The sequence below is a fragment of the Myxocyprinus asiaticus genome, chromosome 44 (genome assembly GCF_019703515.2).
Source record: "Myxocyprinus asiaticus isolate MX2 ecotype Aquarium Trade chromosome 44, UBuf_Myxa_2, whole genome shotgun sequence".
In the NCBI taxonomy this organism is placed as follows: Eukaryota; Metazoa; Chordata; class Actinopteri; order Cypriniformes; family Catostomidae; genus Myxocyprinus; species Myxocyprinus asiaticus.
In genome coordinates this window covers 24,670,785-24,697,486 of record NC_059387.1, presented here as the reverse complement: position 1 = coordinate 24,697,486, position 26,702 = coordinate 24,670,785, and the positions used below count along the sequence as shown (strand labels likewise).

At 38.0% G+C, this 26,702-nt stretch overlaps 1 protein-coding gene across 2 annotated transcripts; it reads right to left on the bottom strand.

The window, feature by feature from the left end:
* Nucleotides 1-1,852: 1,852 nt before the first annotated feature.
* Nucleotides 1,853-21,273, bottom strand: LOC127434347 (myotubularin-related protein 6-like). Of its 2 annotated transcripts, XM_051687011.1 has the most exons (14): nucleotides 21,060-21,273; nucleotides 19,237-19,356; nucleotides 13,517-13,679; nucleotides 13,022-13,179; nucleotides 11,356-11,484; nucleotides 9,469-9,603; nucleotides 8,974-9,106; nucleotides 8,788-8,897; nucleotides 8,407-8,532; nucleotides 8,100-8,149; nucleotides 7,815-8,015; nucleotides 7,602-7,736; nucleotides 7,396-7,522; nucleotides 1,853-4,027 (listed from the first exon to the last, which is right to left on the bottom strand). In XM_051687011.1, exons 1-14 carry the CDS (start codon nucleotides 21,081-21,083, stop codon nucleotides 3,710-3,712), a joined length of 1,929 nt encoding a protein of 642 aa, XP_051542971.1. In that variant the 5' UTR covers nucleotides 21,084-21,273; the 3' UTR covers nucleotides 1,853-3,709. The 2 variants fall into 2 exon arrangements, with proteins under 2 accessions (XP_051542971.1, XP_051542972.1); XM_051687012.1 differs by lacking the exons at nucleotides 19,237-19,356; nucleotides 21,060-21,273 and adding an exon at nucleotides 18,035-18,469.
* Between the last annotated feature and the right edge of the window lie 5,429 nt (nucleotides 21,274-26,702).

The window sequence follows — 26,702 nt, the reverse complement described above, 5'->3', positions numbered from 1 at the left end:
TGAAAGTCCCTAAGGATGTTTTCACAGTTGAGTTGTCTTTACATCTGTGCATGCTTGGATGTTATTTTTCCGCTGTTCAGACTTTTTCAAGCGCAAGATAGCCGCCTCACGTGAGTCAAGTCCCGTCTTTCACCGGACCATGTCGACGTGTTCATTTTACTCATCCAAAAATTTATGCCTTTGAGTTAGTAGCCTAAAAAATAACTGTTTTAGACTAGGTATGTCATTTTTTTTAATCTGCTGATTAAGAAGGCTATTTTCAACGAGATGCCGACTGCTTAACATGTTAAACTACATGTTCTGTGTGCACGTCATGTTTAGAATACATTAGGTTTATTGTAGGCTACATCACAGGCATATTTTTTCTATCCTATATATCCTTTTTTTTTACATCGTAACTGTTATTGGTTGACATTCTTTACCGAACAGCTGTCCTATTAGATCAGTGGCTAATGCACGACTGCACGTTGTGAAATTCACGCAAATTTTCAGCGCATTTTCTTCTCTCATAGATTTGGCTTAGTCTGCCTGTTAATTATTTTCAACAGTGTCCTGACTGTTTTAATATGTTAAGTAACTTTTACTTGGTGATTTACATTTAGAACAGGCTTTTAGGGTTGTTCCATTGATCCTGCACTATCCATTCAATTGTTTCCAAAAAATATGTCTGTTAAATATTCGCTAATGTTGATTCAGTGAATGCATGTCATGTTCTGTATTTAATGTACAATGATCATAATTCAAGGGGAGCACGTCACAGATAAATGCCCCTTTTCAGTGGAATTTAGCGTCGGATTTGGAATAGATTAAGTATTTTAAATGGGTCGCATAAACACACTTTTTTTTTTTTTTTTTTTACTGTTTTCTGAAGGTTGGTTTCTCTTTAGGCTAGTCGACTAGTCGGTTACAAAACTTCTGTTTAAATGACAGTCAAATTAATCGTAGCACACATCCCTACTTTAAACATCCACTTGCTAACTCCCCTAAGCACTTCCCCTCAGGGGAATCCCCACTGCCATTTTGGAAATCTGTTCCACTTCCTTAAGTGAGCGAAGGAAGTTTCTGTTGACAGACATTCAACCCCTCAGTTTTGACCAAGGGAGTGAGCCTACTCCGATATACTCTTCAGGCAGCTCCATATCCCACAATGCAACTCAACTGTGATGTGACAGCAGATTGCACTTCATAAACCCCACCCCCACACAACTCTAATGTAAAATGGAAGTGAAGTTATGTAAATTAAGCAGTTTAGAAAAGTAATAATGAGATTTAACAGCATAATACTTGTAGCTACCTTAAACTGTTTATTACACAGTTATAGCATATGTGTTCATTGTTATGTTAACATTTTTGTTTAATTTGATTAATTATTTCTAACAATTCATTCTAATGAAAAAAATAAGCCTCTGAAATCAATCTCCGAAAACATTGTTTTCACAGGTGCAAAAATCACTAAATAATTCCACAAATTGACATCAGCCTTCAACATGCTCCAAGTGATCAAGGGTTTAGGGTGTTCCAATTAAACCCACTGCACGTCTTCCGCCAGTAGTGGACACTCACACAACGTAAGCAGTGACGTACATCAGAGTCCATGAGATGGAGCGAAGTTTGCGAGGGAAGGGGATACAAATTTGAAATGGAACGCAGCCCTAATAGTCAAGAAGGCTTCAGGGACTTTAAAATTTAAACAATTCTGCAGACAGGAAGTTTGAAACGTTTGTTTTCCTTATCCCGATACTTAATAATTGTTGTACAGTATTTTTGCTTGGAAACTATGGTACATTTTTGTAATGTCTACTTCTTTAAAACCATAATACATTATTTATGCCATCTTTTTAAACTAAGAGTATTTTTGCTTGGGTGAAAAAAAAAAAAAAAACTAAAACAAAAAAACACTTTAGTTACTATGGCCAAATGGAGACTTAATGTTGACTGTGTATTTCCATATTAAAGCTTTTACCTTATAAGAAAAATGTATGTTTGATGTTGCCATAAGTGATGGAAATTAAAGGAGTGGCAGAATTGACAAGTACCAGCAAGTACGTAATGGAACCACTAAACACACTGAAGGGGGCATGTTCTATATACTAGTTGATTTTTACCAATCCATGTTTAATACGAATATATGAAATACCCATTAAAAAAAACAAAAAAAAAACTCACTTTTCATGTATACATCTCGCTTATTCCACACACATCAGAAATGCTTGGCGCATTATGCTGTTTTGACCTCATTATTACTTGGATATATTAATTAATTATTGCTTATAGATGTAAGACAGAAGAACTGAGCCTAAACAAAGGCCCTTTCACACAAAACACTGGCATGTAAATTTTCATGGCATATCAACAGGCTTTTGCCTAGGGTCACATTTGCAGGGATTAGCCCTAATTCCCATTTCTCACAATGATCCTCTTCCAGTCAGTAATACAGGTCTCGAGGGTTTGGACCCAATAATCACTCAGGCTTACAAAAACAAGATAGATGACAACAAGTAACCTACTTCAAACTGTCAGTGTGATAAGAGACAGACAGACTCAGAGCACTATGACATAGCTAGTTCTCTGCAGAAAGAATCAATCGGACCCAAAAGAATAGTAATCGACCTGATTCTCATCCTGCATCCAATATCTGCATACTATCCGTCCTAAATAGTATGCGAGATTAGAATTTGTGTGTCAAAAAGTCTTTCAGTCATTTTAGCAAAGGATTTTCAAAGAGTGCATCCATTTAAGCTATTTTGTCTCATAGGCCTACAACCCCTTGCACAAATGTTTGTGGTTTTCTTTACATTTTTTCAAATTGATAAAAAGTGGCGATGAACACGAGCCCAAAGCTGCCACAGCAGTTTTTACATTTGATGAAATTTCGCTAGATGATAACGCTTACATGCCACCACCTAGACAAACATCCCCAATAAGGTCCAGAGTTTAGAAATGTATTTGATTATGTTTTAGGCTGCAGGCATTTGCTATAGTTCTCCATTGTTCTTTATGCAGTTGGTGATTTTGTATGTGACAATGACAGATTGCTGTAGACTCTTCAGTTAGATTAATTGATAGCTCATATATTCACCTAGGAGTAAAAATTACCCTTGACCTCCTCTATGACATCACATTAACCTCTAAGTTCCTAACTAACCCCTCTTATCGACCAGACTGCACATGGGACACTTGTGTGTGGGGCATCTCTGCTGTCATCCTTCATCCAGTACATCATTAATCTTGTCACCTTTCTCCCTCCAAAATAAAAGTGACATGGAAGGAATGGAGATGAGTCGCCCCAAAACAGTGTTCTCAGTGGAACAAAGATTTTGAGTCACAAGTCCATCAGCTCTTTGTTTAATCTTTTCATTTCAATGCTATTGACTTCCTTTTAAAAAAAATAGCAAAAAAACAAAACAAAACAAACGCTTTTTTAAATGTAGATAACACATAACATTTGAGTCGATAGATATAATAATGAATTTACATTAAAGAAACCATCTCTAAATTTGCCCTTCCATTTATCTCTTTTTCTATCGTACATATGGAGGTCACGGCAAGTGCAGTGCCATCACTAGAGTAAACAAATGCGCGTACCTATATAAACGCACACACGCGAGCAATCATACTTCATCTCTCACACAACATAACATACAAATCTTGCATGTTTCCAGTCCTCTTAGATTCCTTAATTCTTTAAATCAAGTTTTCAATAGTATCCTTAACAGGTCATTCTGGCCACTCCAAACTCCAAGGTGACTACAGTAGGCTCACTTTTGGAACCAAAGGGTCCACGGAGCTCTTTGTAGCCATTTTCTGTGGCACTGCTGCCCTCTACAGTCCGTTCCCCACCAGCACTAGCTGGAGCATCCTCCATGGCCTCCTCTCCAAATACCTCTTCTTCCTCCTGCTGTACGTCCTTCCGGCTGAGAAGAGGAGCCCCCAGGATAAGCGACTGGGATTGGGGAGGGAGACTTTGCTCCCTGGTAGGTGTCTGAGGCTTCAGTGGAGATGTGGTCACCCCAAACTTCTGCAACTTCTATGTAATAATACAGGAAGCAGGAGAGCACGTGTCATTTCAGATGAACAAATTAAAGAAATGGAGATCAGATCACATCATCAAAACGGGCACAAATTCTGCATAGACCTTAAAGGCCCCGGCACACTCACGGCAAAGTGCTTCTTCGCTCAGAGCCAAAAAGATGTTTGAAAGAGCTGAGCAACAACATACTGTTTGCAAACATTCAGACACCGGCCACACTGCTGTGGGGAGGCGTTTAGAGATATATTTAAATATGAGGATGCTCAAGACTACATGTAAAACATCAACTAGCCTAATATGACATTAAAATATGTTACTATTGACTTCATGCCTCATTCTATGAGTAGAATCTACATGAGATAAATAAATGAAGCTGTTTTAACTACTCAATAATGATTTTAAGTAATATACAGGTGCATCTCAAATTAGAATGTTGTGGAAAAGTTCATTTATTTCAGTAATTCAACTCAAATTGTGAAACTCGTGTATTAAATAAATTCAATGCACACAGACTGAAGTAGTTTAAGTCTTTGGTTCTTTTAATTGTGATGATTTTGGCTCACATTTAACAAAAACCCACCAATTCACTATCTCAAAAAATTAGAATACATCATAAGACCAATAAAAAAAAAAACATTTTTAGTGAATTGTTGGCCTTCTGGAAAGTATGTTCATTTACTGTATATGTACTCAATACTTGGTAGGGGCTCCTTTTGCTTTAATTACTGCCTCAATTCGGCGTGGCATGGAGGTGATCAGTTTGTGGCACTGCTGAGGTGGTATGGAAGCCCAGGTTTCTTTGACAGTGGCCTTCAGCTCATCTGCATTTTTTGGTCTCTTGTTTCTCATTTTCCTCTTGACAATACCCCATAGATTCTCTATGGGGTTCAGGTCTGGTGAGTTTGCTGGCCATTCAAGCACACCAACACCATGGTCATTTAACCAACTTTTGGTGCTTTTGGCAGTGTGGGCAGGTGCCAAATCCTGCTGGAAAATGAAATCAGCATCTTTAAAAAGCTGGTCAGCAGAAGGAAGCCTGAAGTGCTCCAAAATTTCTTGGTAAACGGGTGCAGTGACTTTGGTTTTCAAAAAACACAATGGACCAACACCAGCAGATGACATTGCACCCCAAATCATCACAGACTGTGGAAACTTAACACTGGACTTCAAGCAACTTGGGCTATGAGCTTCTCCACCCTTCCTCCAGACTCTAGGACCTTGGTTTCTAAATGAAATACAAAACTGCTCTCATCTGAAAAGAGGACTTTGGAACACTGGGCAACAGTCCAGTTCTTCTTCTCCTTAGCCCAGGTAAGACGCCTCTGACGTTGTCTGTGGTTCAGGAGTGGCTTAACAAGAGGAATACAACAACTGTAGCCAAATTCCTTGACATGTCTGTGTGTGGTGGCTCTTGATGCCTTGACCCCAGCCTCAGTCCATTCCTTGTGAAGTTCACCCAAATTCTTGAATCGATTTTGCTTGACAATCATAAGGCTGTGGTTCTCTCGGTTGGTTGTGCATCTTTTTCTTCCACACTTTTTCCTTCCACTCAACTTTCTGTTAACATGCTTGGATACAGCACTCTGTGAACAGCCAGCTTCTTTGGCAATGAATGTTTGTGGCTTACCCTTCTTGTGAAGAGTGTCAATGATTGTCTTCTGGACAACTGTCAGATCAGCAGTCTTCCCCATGATTGTGTAGCCTAGTGAACCAAACTGAGAGACCATTTTGAAGGCTCAGGAAACCTTTGCAGGTGTTTTGAGTTGATTAGCTGATTGGCATGTCACCATATTCTAATTTTTTGAGAGAGTGAATTGGTGGGTTTTTGTTAAATGTGAGCCAAAATCATCACAATTAAAAGAACCAAAGACTTAAACTACTTCAGTCTGTGTGCACTGAAGTTATTTAATACACGAGTTTCACAATTTGAGTTGAATTACTGAAATAAATGAACTTTTCCACGACATTCTAATTTATTGAGATGCACCTGTATATGCAGTAGAAAATATGTGATTTGTAATGTTTACCTTTTGCAATCATGGTGCTAATGTGCTATATACGTGGCCATAATATGCGCAGATTACAATTTGTTATTTTATTTTATGATGACACTGATACTACTGCAAAGATGTGCATAAAAGAGTGTTAATGGGTAGAATACAGATAAATGATGATAAGAGAGGAATATCTTACTTTGGGCAGATGTGTAAATGGCTTTCAGCTGCAGATGGCACATGAGTGAATGGGCACTTAAGAGTATTTGAGTAGATTGGAATCCTTTTTTAGACTAATTAAAATTTTTTTAAAAAAATGCATGACTTGTTCTTGGAAAATGTCTCTACGCGAACCATCGTACAGATGTAGGTAAGTTTGCACCTGCTCGCTAATATCTCTGTTCGCTGATGTGACCATGTTGACTGATCTTAACTGACTGAAAGGCAAATTGCTGTAGGCCTCAAAGTAGGTGGAGCTTCAGGTCACACCTACTGATGACATGGACCAATGGCAGTAAGAAGGTGTTTTCCTGAAAGTTCGCTCTGGCGAACTGTTACAAACCACCGAAACAAACTCAAAAACAAATTTTTGGTCAGATTTTTTCTAAATGACATCACACCCAGATGTTCTTTGATTTTGTTGGAAGTGTGCAGGGACCTTAAAGCCTGTTTATACCAAAAGCGAAACGAAAAAGCCAGACGAATCGCAGACAAATGGTGTGCGATGGAATGTTCGAAGACACCAGCTTTAACAGTCCCTCCTTTGGAGTTTAATGTCAGTTGCACCACCAAATGCACTGGGTGTGTATGCTTACAGGGACACGACAATAGTCACAAGTTTGTAATCACAAGACAAAGGGGATAAAAAAAATGTACACACTGACCGAAGGAAAACTTTGTTCTGTCATTAAACAAATTTTCGTCCCATGTGAATAGCTCCATAGGAACACATTGTTTCTAAGCAAATTCTTGTTTGAATATTTACACTTGATGTGATTAGGCCTTTTGTCAGACTGTAGTAGACGAAAATAAGTACAGTCTGTTTTCCAATGAGGTAAAGTTCCGCCAGTGACATGTTATAAAATAAGTCTTTCCAAAAAAAAAAAAAAATCAATGGACAAAATTCTACAAAACCTAGGACAATACAACACACTGAATGGACCATATTTCTAACTCTCACAGACTTGTTTTCGTCTGTGTCAAATTACATGTGCTGTCTGTTCTGACCAAGATCTTTTGATCCCTGAGGGAAACTAAGTAGAACATGCTATGTTAATTGGTTTCCCCTCACCCAATAATGCGTGACTAATCATTTTTCATGGTAGGTTAGCGTTCAGAACCCAAGGCATAATTTTCAACCAATAAACTCACCATCTTCAGGGCTTGCACTGTGCCTTCTAGCTCTCGATTGCTCTCTTTCAAGGTTAGGATGTGTTTGAGAATGGACTGTCGAGGGTGCATGGAACGGTCGTATTGATGGTACATGTTTCTCCAAAACCTGCAACACAAACCAGTACTGATTAAAATCTGTCAGTCTAAAGAACAAGTGTTTCATAAGCAAAGTTGGTTAAGGATACTTGAAATGGTAGGCTTGGGTGGATGGCTCCAAAACCGGGTGTGATTCTGCAAAGCTCGAACTATACACAGGGTTCAAGTAGTTCTGCTTTTCACTCAGCAGGTGAGCCCACAGAGAATATGTCCTGTCCTTTAACCTGTAATTATATACATGAAGTAAGTCCTTTGAGATGATGGGAGGGTAGCGAATGTGTGTTTGTTATTCAGATACTCACTGAAGGTCTTCTCTCTGACGTTGACTGTTGCCCAGGAAGTTGCCGAACTGGCAGGAGTGCACGTGCTCATGGATCTGAATGAGGAACCACTCGCTGAATTCGAAGGCCTGAGGAAACTGCTCAGTCAGCTGCCATACACACTCCAGGAACTGAGTGAATATGGGCGATACCTCTTTAGGGTCACCATTCAACTGATCACACCTGCAGGGAAACACACCATTATTTCATTGAGACAGCAACTAGAATCATGAATCAATCAGTGTACACCTGTGATAAAATGCCAACCTGTCGGCAAACTTGTGTCCAAAAGAGATCCAGTCTTTCTCAACAAGTACCTGAGAACAAGGGGAAAATACATTAGAAGGTAGAAAGCAATAAGTAACAAAGTCAGGTTGATATAAAATTGTGCAGTTTCCTACAAATCTAATTTGGCACATGCAGTACTGTTTATTTTGGGGGAAAACAGTAAGAGAAGATAATGAGAATATCAGGAGGTATTTGGAATGCTCCAATCAGAGATCGCCAATATGATAGCCAATCAAACTCAAGCAGTCAGCTTAACCTATATGTATGAGGTCAGGCAGACTCCTACCATGAAGCCTTTAATGGTGCGGTAGTAAGGGTCCATCAACAGAGAGCCCAGAGCGCAGACCTGAGCTGTCCGGTCCCATCCATCTGAACAGTGCACTAAAACACTGGCGCCCTCAACGGTCACAGCCTGGTAGTACAAAAACATTTATGATATAAAATCTGTACTTACATTACATAGTGACACTATCCTAACCAAATGTGCCAGTTATGCTCCACATAACTGTATATTGAACATCAAATACATTCTGATTGGCTGTGATTGTGTTGAATTGTGCAACATTTCATTTTCAGTGTGGAGAGACAAATTATTGTACTCATCACTGGACACATCACATTACGCCTTGTTAGAACACATAGTTAATAATGAGATTAAGAGTTTCACCTTGGCAAGAAATCTAGCCGCATCCATGATGGCTTTGATATGACGCAACCATCCGCTGTTTTCCAGTCCAACCAGGTAATCGGTCATGCTGAGGGAGCGCGTTCTTACAACTATGAGAGACAGAGACATTAACAATCAACCAGAATTAAACTAGTGACCAAATTCCAACTTGTTAGTGCCTCGGACCTTCCAGAAGCTTCTGCAAACTTCCCCTCATCACATGGATGTTCTCAATGCCCACAAACTGAAAGTGGATATTAGAGTAGTTGTCCTCATTCTCGTAGCCTTTGCCTGCCGCACGATTTGCCAATGCATTCAACTACCAAAAAACAAACAAACAAGGAAAACATAATTTAACCCTCATGTTGCAACTTTCTTTCTTCCACGGAACACAAAAGGATTAGTCAGGCAGAATTATGGTTTCTAGTCACTACTAACTTTCATTGAACGGGAAAAAAAATGCAATGAAAGGGAATTGTGACAGAGGCAGTCAGTCCCAAGCATTCTGCCCATCATTTCCTTTTGTGTTCCACAGAAGAAAGTAAGTCATACGGGTATGGGACAGCTTGAGGTTGAGTAAATGATGACAGAATTTTCATTTTTAGGTGAACTATTCCTTTAAGAAACTTGTTCTGGTCATTCTACTAAACAGAGGAACATAAAAACACCACGATGGGCTACCTTGGGCCGTGTGTCCATCACATAGACATATCGGCTGTTATGATTGGACTTGCTGATGGCCTGAAGCATGTGCTCATCTTCCAAACACCGAGCACTGAATCCAGAAAGAGGCTGACTGCACCGACACACTGCTGCCTGGGGACATGACACAAATAACACAAATGATCCCCACCCTGAGGTACAATAGACTAATTTCTGCATATGAAAGCAGAGTAGATGAGGACAGAGAGTGTTAAAGGGATAGTTCATATTGACCTTATGTGCCAGAGAAACTAGCGCACAGCCATCTTGAAAACTGTGTCTTTGAACTTCAAGTATCAAAGTTTTATTAGCTAGAGAAGTAGATTTACAGGTTCAAGAGTTGACAAAAGTTATCATGAGTATTTTAAAGTGTTCAGGGGATGTTATAAAACTAGAAGCAAAGCGGGGAGATTTTAAAACAAGAGAACTTCATTCATAAAACACACAAGATCTTATCTTCACACTGTGGATGGATTTTATGAGTGTTAAACCAAGACGGAGAAAGGGTGCCATTATATTCATATACAGACACAGTGTGTGTGTGTGTGTGTGTGTGTGTGTATATATATATATATATATATATATATATATATATATATATATATATATATAAAATGTACATGCAAAAGTGTACGTTTTATTTTATATTCCGTTTACAACAATTTTAACCACATTAAAACCTTTTAAAAACGTGGGGTGACAAGTACATTTTATGAACTTGTAAAACAATACACATTGTATTATTGTGTCACAGTTTGAAATTTCAATTCAACTACACATTTTAACACAAATTACTAATGAGTTTATACCTAAAAAAGCATAATTAAAAGTATAACAATTAAACTCTTGTATTATGTAAAATTGCAATGTGTCATAGCTGTCTGAATGTGATCTGTCAGGTCCAATGTACTTCCGTGTTTGTCTGAATTTTTTTTTCTTCCAATGACAGAAAAAACACCTCACAAGCATTTTCACGTAGTAAAGGGGAGCTGTAGACTCTAGAGAAAAATAGCGCTCTGACATGTAATCCATTTTGATCGACTCTTCTCAGGAGCTTAAATACAAACAGGAAGTTAAGGGACAAAACATGGAAGCGCTGAAAAGGGGCGGGGCTGAATAAGGTCAACAGAATTATCTCTTTAACAAGCCCAATTCAAATTAATCCTGCTCTGGAAATATCATAACTGTGTACATGCATGAGAGTGTGTAGCATGATCCCCATCTGTTTGCTGACAAGCCATTATCTGTTTACTTAGTCTGTTAAACCAATACTTGGTCTCTCTTGGGAGGATCGGACACCTCACACAGAGATTCTTGCTAAAACTAACTCCCTCTGTGTGGAAACAATGCTGACCAAGCATCATCTTCATTGGCTTGGGCATGTCATCTGCATGCCACAGCACTGCTTACCACGGCAAGTCCTCTATGATCAAATCCCTGCAGCAAAGCGCGCTGCTGGTGGGCAGAAGAGGCTCTTTAAGGACCGTACCAAAATCATTCTAAACCACTGTGGTATTGACCCCACTCATGTTGAGACCCTAGTTTGCGACAGGCCAGCCTGGCGTGCCTCCTGTGCCAAAGGGATTGAAGAACTGCATCACAACATTCAGCAGTTGCGGAATGAAGAACGCAATCAGTGTCACCGGAGGGCAGCAGGCATTGCTTCAGCATCAGGGCTCTCCTGCCCCATTTGCAATAAAGTGTGTGGCTCTAGGATCGACCTCCACAGCCACATAAAATAGCACCAGTGTCAACCTAGCTGACTACTTTACCCAAATCCCTTCCTACACCTTTGAAGCATTAAGGTAGACATTACATCATTGTCCTTCTTTTTTCACTAGCAGAGAGAGATCAAGCCATTCTTACCTTCTTCTCCTGGTAGAAATACGTTAGGACCGGGAAGCGGCCTTTGCTTCTGAACTTGGAGCTTCCGACAATGATGGGTTTACTGGCCGTAATGGGTACGTATAAGTCTCTTGGATATGTCTCACACACCTAAGAACAGATAATGTCAGAACCAATATGACATTATGAAAACAAATATGACATAATGTATGATACTGTACCTGCCAACCCAGTTCAATATTAATAATTTGGATTATGTACCATATGTACACAATATAAGTATCAACCTTTTCTAATTAAAGGAATTGTTCCCCCCAAAAAAAAAAATTTTAAGATCTGAGAGCAACGGCAGAGAGGAAGATTTTCAGTGAATAACGGCTAAAATTTTGGTCTGTTCATCACACAAAGCAATCATATGGCTTCAGAAGACTTGGGATTAGAGGTTGACCGATAGTGGATTTCCAGATACCGATAACTAAGGTGGTTGAATAGGCCAATAACCAATGAATTTAGCAATAGTTTAAAAAAAACATTCTCAGTCTTTCTATACTGTGATGGGTATAGACATAGAGGCTACAAGAGTCCAAAATAAATAAAATCCCAGATGCACTTTATTAGTCAAACCAAATCCCAATAATAATTGCATATCACAAGACTTTTAACTATAAACAAGCCCGAAGTACACTGAGGACTCTTATTTTGCAATGATGTGGTTTATTTCACCTCTAGAGGCCGCTATTTTACTGTAGAACCAAGCTGTTCTTACTGTAGAATCATCCAGCTCTGGCTATAGAGGATACATCAGGACAGATTTCTGCTGATAACCGATAGTTCCAAAAAGCAACTATCGGCACCAATTAATCTGTAAAATGATATATTGGTCTACCTCAACTTGGAATATAGTGCACAGGTCTTACTGACTACATTTATGGTGCTTTTTTGTAGTTTTGGAAGCTTGAGAGTCCCTGGTCACTAAACATTTTATTTGTATGGAAAAGGGCAGCATAAACATTCAAAACATCTCCTTTTGTGTCCCACAAGTCATATGGGTTTGGAACATCATGAGGGTGAGTAAATGATAGAATTTTCATTTTTGGGAGAACTATCCCTTTACTATTGTAGTGCAATGTAGCACAGAAGGTACTTGCATCTAAAATAAAGTTTTGTTGGAGCTGGAAATATTTGCATGGGACTCAGTGTTGTTTACCTGATTATCACTCAAACCGGATAATGATTGAACCTGGTTTAGTGCCAACTACATTATACTAACAGTTGTCTTTTGTCTTGAGGGTCATTATATTCTACTTTAGGTTGCCTGAAAACCTCATGAAACCATATACAAGAACAGATACTTCCTGAATTAGACTTAGCAATGGTGTTAAATGGAAAGTTCACCCAAACATGAAAATTCATCATATATTCACCCTGTAAAAACTTTCTTTCTTCAGTGGATCACAAAAGGAGATGTTTGGCAGAATGTTACCCCCAGTCACCTTTCACTTTCATTGCATTTTTTCCATGTAACGAAAGGTTGTCTAGGATGAGGGTGAGTAAATGATGTCAAGAGTTTTTATTTTTGTTGAACTATTCCTTTTATATATATATATATATATATATATTAAAAAAAAAAAAAAAAAAAAAAAAAAAAAAAGAGCAAAGATGAACTTGACCATGCTCCCCAGTCTACCTTGTATTCCCTGTTAACGTCTGTCAGTTGCCACTGGTCACATGGTACACCCATTCGCTCATATTCAGCTCCAAGGTCTATGAGTTGCCACCCCTCCTCTCTCTGTTGGTCGTTCTGCTTTGGATTGTAGGAGAATGCATACAACTCACCATAAGACACTGCCAAACAGAAACAAAATGTATAAATGAAAAAACTTTACAAAGGTGAAAGGAAAGTCAAAGTATTCAGATGACCATCTGGAGTTCAGACTAATACACACATGTCCCTGACCTAAAGAAAACAAGGCATGACCACAATATCAGTCACAGCCAAGTCCTAATTGTCTCCTCAGTGACGTTCAGGAAACTTCAGCAATTTAATTATGTTTTTTAGGGAAGAGCGTCAAGCTTAGTATGCCAAAGTCATGGGTTCTATTCCCAGGAAACACATCCTGATGAAAAGCACCTGCAAATGTAACAGTGCAGTAATGAAGGTGAACACATGGATTTTACCCACCTGGTCTCAGCAGCCCGAGCAGAGAGCTGTAGATGTCGTGGCAGTCGCGTTCTCGCAGAATGACAAAGTGGACAACCTGGAAATTCCGGCACTGAATGAGGAGTGGACAGCCACTAGTTGTGAGAGAGAGCTTTTCCACAGAGGCGATGTGATGATGCAGTATCTAAAAACACACACACATGATGATTAGCATTTACACAATAACTTGGATTACAATTCTTATGGAGGACATATGATAGACTTCTATAGTTTTTATATGAAGATAATTCAATTACTACATGCATTACCTCTAAATATTTAGCATTTTTATAATTAAAATATCTAGGGCTGGGTATTGATACAGATTTCCCGATTCGATTCAGATTCACACAAGCACTTGATTTGAATCGATTCAGATTCATTTGGGTATATTTCAGTATAATGTCCATTTTGCTTACAGTTGAAGTCAGTATTACAATGCAGTATTAATACATTACAGTATATTTTAATATACAAGTATGATAAGTACTAGTACAGTTGAAGTCAGAAGTTTACATACACTTAGGTTGAAGTCATCAAAAAAATTTTTAACCACTCCACAGATTTCATATTGGCAAACTATAGTTTTGGCAAGTTGTTTAGGACATCTACTTTGTGCATGACAGGAGTAAATTGTTCCAACAATTGTTTACTTTTAATTGACTATAATCACAATTCCAGTGGGTGAGAAGTTTACATACACTAAGATAACTGTGCCTTTAAGTAGCTTGGAAAATTCCAGAAAATGATGTCAAGCCTTTAGGCAATTAGCTTCTGATAGGCTAATTGGAGTCAATTGGAGGTGTACCTGTGGATGCTCCAGATATCCTCTTTTTTTAAATAATATTTGTATTATTAATTCAATTTAAAATATGTAACATTAATATGACAGTAATTTAAGTGCAGCCTCTGTAAAAATATAAAGCCAAACTTAAATGTATAAAAATTATTATCAGTTTAATGGGGGGAAATATTAACTGACTAGTAATTCCAGTGTCGACTAGCAGCATCCGAACCGTTTAGTCGACTAGTCTCGCACATCCCTACCCAGAACAACAGCAAAGGACCTTGTGAAGATGCTGGAGGAAACAGGTAGACAAGTATCTATATCCACAGTAAAATGTGTCCTATGCCAACATAACCTGAAAGCCTGCTCAGCAAGGAAGGAGCCACTGCTCCAAAACTGCCATAAAAAAGCCAGACTGCAGTTTGCAAGTGCACATGGGGACAAAGATCTTACTTTTTAGAGAAATTTCCTCTGGTCTGATGAAAAAAAAAAATTGAACTGTTTGGCCATAATGACCATTGTTATGTTTGGAGGAAAAAAGGTGAGGCTTGTAAGCCGAAGAACACCATCCCAACCGTATGGGGGATGCAGCATCATGTTGTGGGGGTGCTTTGCTGCAAGAGGGACTGAATAGATGGCATCATGAGGAAGGAAAATTATGTGGATATATAGAAGCAACATCTCAAGGCATCAGCCAGGAAGTTAAAGCTTGTTCGCAAATGGGTCTTCCAAATGGACAATGACCCTAAGCATACCTCCAAAGTTGTGGCAAAATGGCTTAAGGATAACAAAGTCAAGGCATTGGGAGTGGACATCACAAAGCCCTGACCTCAATCCAATAGAAAATTAATGTCAGGAATTGTGAAAAACTGAGTTTAAAAGTATTTGGCTATGGTGTATGTAAACTTCTGACTTCAACTGTACATATGAAATTCTCTCACAGCTAATGTTGTTATTTATACAGGGGACCTTCTTACTTGGTACATTACGAAAATATTGATTTTAAAAAATGTTATCATTAGTTTTTCATCTTTTGCGTCAAATTTTAGCTTTTTTAAAAAATATACAAATTTCATGTATTCCATCAATAAATATGATGTCTTGAAATTGCATGTATTATATTGCGTTGATATATTTTGTTACATGTTTATTGTTTACATGCATAATTTGTTCTATTTACAAGTATTTACCTTGATATTTAGAACAAGTGCTAAAACTGTACTGTCTTTTTAAGAATAGCGGCAGTTCAGCGAGCCTGTCAAAAGTGTTTTGGTTGAGCACACATTAACGAGAGCTTCTTTCCTGCATCTGTACCATGTGTGATTAAAATGAAATGTTTCTAGTTTTGAAACTGACTATAAAGAACATAAAGAATATTAAAAGAGGCATTATTCAATAACAAAATGATTGCCTGGATCTCGCCTTTGGACACATTACATGGAACGAGTCAAAAACTTTTACTCTCAACACGCAGTGAAAGGAACTTGGTGCCAAACTTCTTCGCCAACCGTACTACTTAATCATGGTAAGTGAAATCTGAAAATGTACCAGTCAATGGCTAATCACAGAAATATGTAGTTGCCTATAGTTTGCAATTGCTCGTTTTGCAAATTTGGTTGCATATGCAAGTGATTTACTTGCATCAATCTTGGGATTTAAGAATCAATATCGGGATTGTTCAAATTAAGATCACGATGCATCTGAAAATTGACTTTTTTTACCCATCCCTAAAAAAAACAACATTCATTTACTTTTCCCAACGAGGACATCACTAAATGTCTCCCCTAAAGGGAGACTTCAGAGGACAGATTTTGCACCAAAATATAGCAAAGTATGTGCAGTACAAAAACACACAATTCAAGATAAATAACTCACACTCCCATTATACTGCCACATGCAATAGTCTCAGATTATCAGACTGCACTTCAAACAACATTTGACAATTAAAGAGTCTAAAGACATGTCGTCTGCAAGTCTACTTTTCTTTTCTGCTTCCTCTTCTCAGCTTTTGTTCCCCTATCTGAGATGAGCACATGAATGTGATTTGCAAAACCATGGCAAGGGAAATTCAGTAAGCACATGATTACCATTTTCAATTAGTAACTACACAGCACTTTTTGGAAGGTAAAAATCTGGGAAGCGTTTAAAATTTACATTTATCTGCATTTTCCATCGGCATCATGACTCAGGCTCCTGTTGTCACTGATCACTAAAGTGTGGACATAATACATAATGCATAGGGAACAGAAAGCACTACAGCATGCAGAAAGAGAATAATTCTGAGTGAGGATTGAGAGTAAAGATGCAGATTCATTCTGTTTGGGTTACAGACTGTTATGTGAAACTCTGTCACAAAAAAACAACCAATCATCCAGTTAGTTTTTATAAGGTGGTGGACATCCTAATGTGGTCCTATGGTCAGATCTCATCTGCTCTTCAACTGAAATAGGATCTGTGCCTACATGGTGAAATATACTCCAACATTCCATGAAAATGCCCTTCTTGGTGAGGTATTAAAGTAAACACAGTCATTTATGTCTAAATTAAACAAACGGCTGGCAAGAAAAGCTTAGTTTTATTGAAACATTGGACTTGCAACATAAATGCAGCTTAATAGATCTGCCACTGTCTAGCATATCGTTAATATTAATCAAACAATAACAATAAAATTAGAAAACCACTCACTACACTTGGCTGGATAACATTAGTAGCTTTAAAAAGTATTAGTATTTTGATATAGCAAAGACTAGTAATTTAACTACTTTTATGTTACATTTCATTACATTTTTACATTTCTGAATGTTTACTTGAACAATTGATACTTTTTCCATTGTTATAAATTCCATACATTTGTGTCTTTGTTCTATTGTTTTTACTTGTTCTATTGCTTAATTTATTACTGACTGTTTACTCATCTTGAATAATTACTTGATAACTTTAAAAACACATTTACTCAAAATTGGATTAGAATCATGAAAATTATTTCACATGTTAGCAAAATTGACATTTTAACTGAAATATACCCAAATTAATAGGAATCAAATTAAAGATGTGCACGAGTAATCGATTAATCAAGTACTTGCTCGGCACCAGCAAGTCAACTATTAAAAACATACTTAAAAACATTACTTTCTGATGCACTATGGCTGCCGTCGCATCATTAGTGTGGATGCTGCACACTGGTGATGGTTGAGGAAATTCCCTCAATACTAGTGCCTAGAAAAGTCCAATATAAATGTAAGGAATTATTATTATTATTACTAGAATGATCAAATGTTTCACAAATGATAAAAATGAATAGCCTTTATGTAGACTCCTAAGGCAGTCACATTGATTTCTATGCAAGCTCTGGGTGAGTGCAAATGTTTTTTACTATTATTATTTTTCATTTTTATTAATGTAAATAGTTTATTATTTTGTTTAATGCATTTTTTGTTTTTTCAAAAACATAGTTTGTTGAAGTTAGCTTATTTTGATACCGTTCTTAGTAACTTCTCTGAACATTTTAATTTACAAGTAATTGTCTCGAGTACTCTGTTTTTGGTGGGTTAAAATACTCTATACTACAAAATTACTCAATAATGTCCATCCTAAATCAAATCTAATCAAGAGCTTGTGAAACAAAATCAAATCGAATAGGGAAATCTGTCTCGATACCCAGCCCTACAATAAACTCCCAAATATGTACTGTGTAAAAAGGTGTTGCAGTTTACCTGCCAGGGCATTGGCATGTGGTTGCTAAAGTATTCTGGGTGGTTGTAAGCTGGTTGCTTACTGACCCAAGTCAAAAGAGCTCACCCCAGGTGATGGTTCTCGTGCTGAGCCTGTGCTCTGCTGGTTCACGGCCGGGGCAATCTGGAGCCTATCGTAAACTGCCGTGCTTTTCCACTGACCTGAGAGCCGAAGGGTGACGTAACGGGTCACTCGTTTCGTCGTGTTTCCTGAACGCTTTTGATGTCTGATAATTTTGTGGATTTTTTTTGTTGTTATAGAGCGAAGAAGTACTCCTTGCTGCAGACGGTAGCTACTGTTGTTGTTTGGGAAAACTTTACCATGGTGATGAAACATTATCCCGCCCTCCGTCCCCTGACGTAATCGGTTCCTGCGTAGTGACCTGCAAGCTTTTGGGGTCAGTGGGGAACCAGGTTTTCGGCCACGGAACGGCATTTTCTGCAGTGGAAATGTGCAGGCCCAGGAAACCGCACCCGAACCATGTCGGTGGAAAAGGGCTATAAGATATTCTGGTACCTAAATATGGCTGAAGTACCTCCTTCAATATATGTCCATGGGATTTTTTCACCTGTTTTATTGTCTGCCAGATTAAAGTCATAAATTTGATTGCTCAGAAAAGTAATAGCATACCCAAGCCACAAGATTTGAGCTATCATTGTCCAAAGCACAAACAGTGAAGGACAAGTTACGCACCATAGTTTAATAGATGTTTGTTCTCTAACCTTAAGTAAGACCAACTTGCCTCAACAAGGACCACTAACAGGAGTATATAATGATAAACTCTGTTTACCAGTGCTAGTAAGCATCGCCTGACCTCCAAACTACTTCCTATGTTGGGAAGATGGTGTGATAAGATTAATTATCTGCAACACACTCACATACTCAGACGGACAGATCGGTGGACTCTAAACGTGGCAGATCATGCCTTGTGCTATGTGGGTCATTGGTATTCATGTCCTCTCCTGGCCTCCCCTACACTTTCGTATGAACTCGGCCTCCAGGGTGAACTCAGCCGACAGGTTTCCACAGCAACAATGTCTACTGCCAGTGTGAGGAACCAGTAACCTCATTCCCATGATCTAATTCACAATAATCTTGTAAACAAAATGGATGGGTACGTCAACGCCACCATGTTGGTGACAGATCATTTTAAAGGGGTTTCTAATGGGTTGTTTATTCATACCCATATCTCCTGGGCACTGGCTGAATTACTCTCCACAAAGATAAGATGTGTGGCCGTCAGGTGCAGGGTTCCTGTGGTGGACTTGTTGCTAAAGCGATCCAAGAGCTTCACTTGTTCTACCTGTGGAGGAGAGCACCAGTCAAAGTGAACAATTATATGACCAAGAAAACACAGCTCAAATTAGGTTACATTGTCATTTAAACAAATCACTTTTCTCATGTATTGAGATTAAGTTAATCATAAGGAATTTGGACATAACCCACAATAAAATTAGGGTTTATATGGGTGTTACATGCATATGCTGGCTTACTTTCACAATTCTGAGGTTAAGTTATATATATATATATACACACATACATATACACACACAGTACTGTGCTAAAGTTTTAGACAGTTGTGAAAATGTTGTATAATGAGGATTTCTTCAAAGATAATGTCACAAATAGTTTTCATTTATCAATTAACATCATACAAAGTCCAGTAAACATAAAAAAATTAAAATAAAATCTAAATCAATATTTGGTGTGACCACCTCTGCCTTCAAAACAGCATCAATACTCCTAGGTACACCTAGACACAGTTTTAGTTTGTTGGGAGATAGGATGTGCCAAGCTTCCTGGAGAATTCGCCACAGTTCTTCTATCTGTTTATGCTGTCTCAATTGCTTCTGTCTCTTCATGTAATCTCAGACTGACACGATGCTCAGTGGGGGTCACTGTGGGGGCCATGTCATCTGTTGCAGGGCTCCCTGTTCTTCTATTATATTATATTTGCAAAAGTAATGTTTGGGAGTCTAAAATGTATATTTCCTTTGACACATTAAAGCTGAATATATAAATAACCATCTTAAGACAAATGCTTTTGTGAAACATCTTTTGTGCCTAAGACTTTTGCACAGTACTGATTTTTTATATATATATTAGTGATAAATCATATTTGTTTACATTTTCACATGCCTCATCACCAATGAGGTCCAACCACTTGTTTTGACAAAAAGGGAAATATGATTAAAGGTTCAGTTCTGTAAAAATGGCTAAGACACCAAACACAGACATCATAGAGACATCCAATCATCATATTAGCTAAAACTACTGTACATTACAATTAGGTCTGGCTGTTTCCCAGCAACAGGCCTGCAGCTAAACAACACACTTCCTGTCACCACAATTAAGTCTGCAGACATTACGAAACAAATTGTACGATGCTATGAGGAAATTTAGCATTGTGTGGTGACAACAGCAACAGTGCATAACAACTTAATAGTGTTCATGTTTTCTAAGAGCAAAGTCACCTCAAACTATTCAATAGTCTGGATTTCATATAAACAAAATAGATTTAAATATCAGCATGAGGACCAGAGAAATGCGATACGTGCCAGGCTTCATTATGACACAACAAATAAGACCACATATACAAACAGAAATATGGCAGCTTAACGGCTTTTTTCATTACATCAAGACTGGCGTGAGGCCCAATATTTCAAGGGCTGTCCAGTTCTGCACCGTTTATCCATCTTAAAACTCTTTAAAAATGGCTAGAAAACCTCCATATTTCAATTCAGATAATTGAGTTTAGATATTTAGACCCAGTTAAAGTCCAATCGACTCATATAGACCAGACTAGATGAATACAGACACCGATAAAAACTTCGCCCGATTAATACTTAATATAAAAAAGCACTTAATATATTGAGGTAAATCAACAAGCAATGATCATAGTAAATTTGCGTTAGATTTTAAGAGTGTTTGTGTCTTTTAAGCCATGACTGATACTGCCATACCAGGACAGATCGAGCAGGATTGCTGCATTTGCTCAGTTTGTACCTTTGGTGTGCGGATATGCTCCATGATGCCGCTGTTTTTGGCGTGGTCAGCACAAATAACAGATGACAGTATCCTAAACAGATGCGTTTACACATCGGATGAATAAATGAAGAATAAATTCGTCTCTGTTTGAAGCCACGTTCAAAACATTATCTCTTCCATTAGCCGCTAACAGTTTCTGCTGCTGTCTGCACTTACTACTTGTGGCGTGTCTGTGTGGTGAGGGGGGGAAAAAAACAGATCAGTGCATTCTGGGAAATGTAGTTTTATTTCTTTTCGGTTTCCCTGGCTTTTCGCTACTATTTAAAGGAATATTCCGGGTTCAATACAAGTTTGGCTCAATCAGCAGCATTTGTGGCAAAATGTTGATTATTACACAAATTCATTTTGACTCATTCCTCCTTTAAAAAAAGAATCTGGGTTACAGTGAGGCACTTACAATGGGAGTGAATGAGCCAATCAGTAAACGTTCAAATACTATTTCATAAGTATAACCACAAGATGTAATGTGTGTGTTAATGTGATTTGTCATTTGTGTGTAATAAAATTGTCAAATTTTACAATTTCGTTGCTGTGATGGCTGTGAAAATTACGATTTAAATAACTTTGCAGCTCAAATAATACACAAGTTTTAAAAGAAGAATTACATGCTTTTATAAAATTATAAGTTTCACATATCTGAATCTCCAAAAACTGGCCCCATTTACTTCCATTGTAAGTGCCTCTCTGTAGCCTTGATTTTCTTTTCTTTTTCTTTTTTTTTTTTTTTTATAAAGAAAAGGCAGAATGAGTCAAAATAATTTCGATTTATATATATATATATATATATATATATATATATACAGGTGCATCTCAATAAATTACGGTCAATGTGTACATTTTTTTTATCCCCTTTGTCTTGTGATTACAAACTTGTGACTATTGTCGTGTCTCTGTAAGCATACACACCCAGTGCATTTGGTGGTGCAACTGACATTAAACTCCAAAGGAGGGACTGTTAAAGCTGGTGTCTTCGAACATTCCATCCCACACCATTTGTCTGCGATTCGTCTGGCTTTTTCGTTTCGCTTTTGGTATAAACAGGCTTTAAGGTCCCTGCACACTTCCAACAAAATCAAAGAACATCTGGGTGTGATGTCATTTAGAAGAAATCTGACCAAAAATTTGTTTTTGAGTTTGTTTCGGTGGTTTGTAACAGTTCGCCAGAGCGAACTTTCAGGAAAACACCTTCTTACTGCCATTGGTCCATGTCATCAGTAGGTGTGACCTGAAGCTCCACCTACTTTGAGGCCAACAGCAATTTGCCTTTCAGTCAGTTAAGATCAGTCAACATGGTCACATCAGCAAACAGAGATATTAGCGAGCAGGTGCAAACTTACCTACATCTGTACGATGGTTCATGTAGAGACATTTTCCAAGAACAAGTCATGCATTTTTTTAAAAAATTTTTAATTAGTCTAAAAAAGGATTCCAATCTACTCAAATACTCTTAAGTGCCCATTCACTCATGTGCCATCTGCAGCTGAAAGCCATTTACACATCTGCCCAAAGTAAGATATTCCTCTCTTATCATCATTTATCTGTATTCTACCCATTAACACTCTTTTATGCACATCTTTGCAGTAGTATCAGTGTCATCATAAAATAAAATAACAAATTGTAATCTGCGCATATTATGGCCACGTATATAGCACATTAGCACCATGATTGCAAAAGGTAAACATTACAAATCACATATTTTCTACTGCATATACAGGTGCATCTCAATAAATTAGAATGTCGTGGAAAAGTTCATTTATTTCAGTAATTCAACTCAAATTGTGAAACTCGTGTATTAAATAAATTCAATGCACACAGACTGAAGTAGTTTAAGTCTTTGGTTCTTTTAATTGTGATGATTTTGGCTCACATTTAACAAAAACCCACCAATTCACTATCTCAAAAAATTAGAATATGGTGACATGCCAATCAGCTAATCAACTCAAAACACCTGCAAAGGTTTCCTGAGCCTTCAAAATGGTCTCTCAGTTTGGTTCACTAGGCTACACAATCATGGGGAAGACTGCTGATCTGACAGTTGTCCAGAAGACAATCATTGACACCCTTCACAAGCAGGGTAAGCCACAAACATTCATTGCCAAAGAAGCTGGCTGTTCACAGAGTGCTGTATCCAAGCATGTTAACAGAAAGTTGAGTGGAAGGAAAAAGTGTGGAAGAAAAAGATGCACAACCAACCGAGAGAACCGCAGCCTTATGAGGATTGTCAAGCAAAATCGATTCAAGAATTTGGGTGAACTTCACAAGGAATGGACTGAGGCTGGGGTCAAGGCATCAAGAGCCACCACACACAGACGTGTCAAGGGATTTGGCTACAGTTGTCGTATTCCTCTTGTTAAGCCACTCCTGAACCACAGACAACGTCAGAGGCGTCTTACCTGGGCTAAGGAGAAGAAGAACTGGACTGTTGCCCAGTGGTCCAAAGTCCTCTTTTCAGATGAGAGCAAGTTTTGTATTTCATTTGGAAACCAAGGTCCTAGAGTCTGGAGGAAGGGTGGAGAAGCTCATAGCCCAAGTTGCTTGAAGTCCAGTGTTAAGTTTCCACAGTCTGTGATGATTTGGGGTGCAATGTCATCTGCTGGTGTTGGTCCATTGTGTTTTTTGAAAACCAAAGTCACTGCACCCGTTTACCAAGAAATTTTGGAGCACTTCATGCTTCCTTCTGCTGACCAGCTTTTTAAAGATGCTGATTTCATTTTCCAGCAGGATTTGGCACCTGCCCACACTGCCAAAAGCACCAAAAGTTGGTTAAATGACCATGGTGTTGGTGTGCTTGACTGGCCAGCAAACACACCAGACCTGAACCCCATAGAGAATCTATGGGGTATTGTTAAGAGGAAAATGAGAAACAAGAGACCAAAAAATGCAGATGAGCTGAAGGCCACTGTCAAAGAAACCTGGGCTTCCATACCACCTCAGCAGTGCCACAAACTGATCACCTCCATGCCACGCCGAATTGAGGCAGTAATTAAAGCAAAAGGAGCCCCTACCAAGTATTGAGTACATATACAGTAAATGAACATACTTTCCAGAAGGCCAACAATTCACTATAAATGTTTTTTTTATTGGTCTTATGATGTATTCTAATTTTTTGAGATAGTGAATTGGTGGGTTTTTGTTAAATATGAGCCAAAATCATCACAATTAAAAGAACCAAAGACTTAAACTACTTCAGTCTGTGTGCACTGAATTTATTTAATACACGAGTTTCACAATTTGAGTTGAATTACTGAAATAAATGAACTTTTCCACGACATTCTAATTTATTGAGATGCACCTGTATATATATATATATATATATATATATATATATATATATATATATATATATATATATATATATATATATATATAAAATCAATAGTGCCACAAATGCTGTTGATTGAGCTTAACTTATATTGAACACAGAATTCCTTAAAGCCATGTCAACACTAACCCGTTTATGTTTGAAATCTTCTTTTTCAGTTTCCAGATGTCACAGTTTTCCAAAGTATGCTGTTCTGGAGAGTGTTTGAGGAAAACGCTGTTCTAATGTGGATGAGAGGCATCAACTTATAGCAAAATTAATGTTGAAATGAAAAAGTATTAGTGGATATGGCCAGGAGTGTAGCAGTCATTTTAAAAGGGGGGGAGGGGGGGACACAGCTGTCAGTAGGTGGCTCGCACAGACCCAACACTTACAATACAGTATTAATACATTACAGTATACATTAATAAGTATGATATAAGTATCATATTAATAGAGTTGAAGTCAGAAGTTTACATACACTTAGGTTGAAGTCATTAAAACTCATTTTTGAACCACTCCACAGATTTAATATTAGCAAACTATAGTTTTGGCAAGTCATTTAGGACATCTACTTTGTGCATGACATGAGTCATTTTTCCAACAATTGTTTACAGACAGCAAGGAAAGCAGCATGGAAAATTCCAGAAAATGACATCAAATCTTTAGACAATTAGCCAGTTAGCTTCTGACAGGAGGTGTAAGGATTTGGAGGTGTACCTTTGGAGGCATTTTAAGGCCTACCTTCAAACTCCGTGCCTCTTTGCTTTATATCATGGGAAAATCAAAAGAAATCAGCCAAGACCTCAGAAAAATTGCAGACCTCCACAAGTCTGGTTCATCCTTGGGAGCAATTTTCAAACGCCTGAAGGTACCATATTCATCTGTACAAACAATAGTACGCAAGTATAAACACCATGGGACCACACAGTCATCATACCGCTCAGGAAGAATACGCATTCTGTCTCCTAGAGATGAACGTAGTTTGGTGCAAAAAGTGCAAATCAATCACAGAACAACAGCAAAGGACCTTGTGAAGATGCTGGAGGAAACAGGTAGACAAGTAAAACGAGTCCTATATCGACATATATCAACATAACCTGAAAGGTCGCTCAGCAAGGAAGAAGTCACTGCTCCAAAACCACCATAAAAAAAGCCAGAGTACAGTTTGCAAGTGCAGACAAAGATCTTACTTTTTGGAGAAATTTCCTCTGGTCAAATTAAACAAAAATAGAACTGTTTGGCCATATTGACCATCGTTATGTTTGGAGGAAAAAGGGTGAGACTTGCAAGCCGAAGAACACCATCCCAACCATGAAGCATGGGGGTGGCAGCATCATGTTGTGGGGGTGCTTTGCTGCAGGAGGACTGGTGCACTTCACAAAATAGATGGCATCATGAGGAAGGAAAATTATGTGGATATATTGAAGCAACATTTCAAGACATCAGCCAGGAAGTTAAAGCTCGGTCGCAAATGGGTCTTCCAAATGGACAATGACCCCAAGCATACCTCCAAAGTTGTGGCAAAATGGCTTCAGGACAACAAAGTCAAGGTATTGGAGTGGCCATCACAAAGCCCTGACCTCAATCTGATAGAAAATTTGTGGGCGGAACTGAAAAAGTGTTTGCGAGCAAGGAGGCCTACAAACCTGACTCAGTTATACCAGTTCTATCTGGAGGAATTCCAGCAGCTTATTGTGAGAAGCTTGAAGAAGGCTACCCAAAACCTTTGACCCAAGTTAAACCATTTAAAGGCAATGCTACCAAATAGTAACAAAATGTATGTAAACTTCTGATCCACTGGGAATGTGATGAAAAAAATAAAAGCTGAAATATTCATTCTCTCTACTATTATTCTGACATTTCACATTCTTAAAATAGTGATCCTAACTGACCTAAGACAGGAAATGTGAAAAAATTAGTTTAAATGTATTTGGCTAAAGTGTATGCAATCTTCTGACTTCAACTGTATATACATATTATTTACTTTTAATATTTGTAATATTTTAAAGATTTAAGTATTGCAAAATAATTGCAAAATTTTGCAAAATTAGCTGCAAAAATAAAGGGCATCTTGTGGAGCACCTGCTTCTGTTTCACACATGACAATAAAAGACTGAGCACAAGCTGACCCTGAATACATTATTTAATCAATCACAATAATGACAATTGTGTATGTGCACAATTTTATTTTTTACTCTGTGCTTGTGTATTGTGGGATTTAAATGTATCCAAGTGGCTCAAATGTTTTGACTACATTCACCAAAATTAGTTCAGATCTATTTAAGGATTCAGTGACC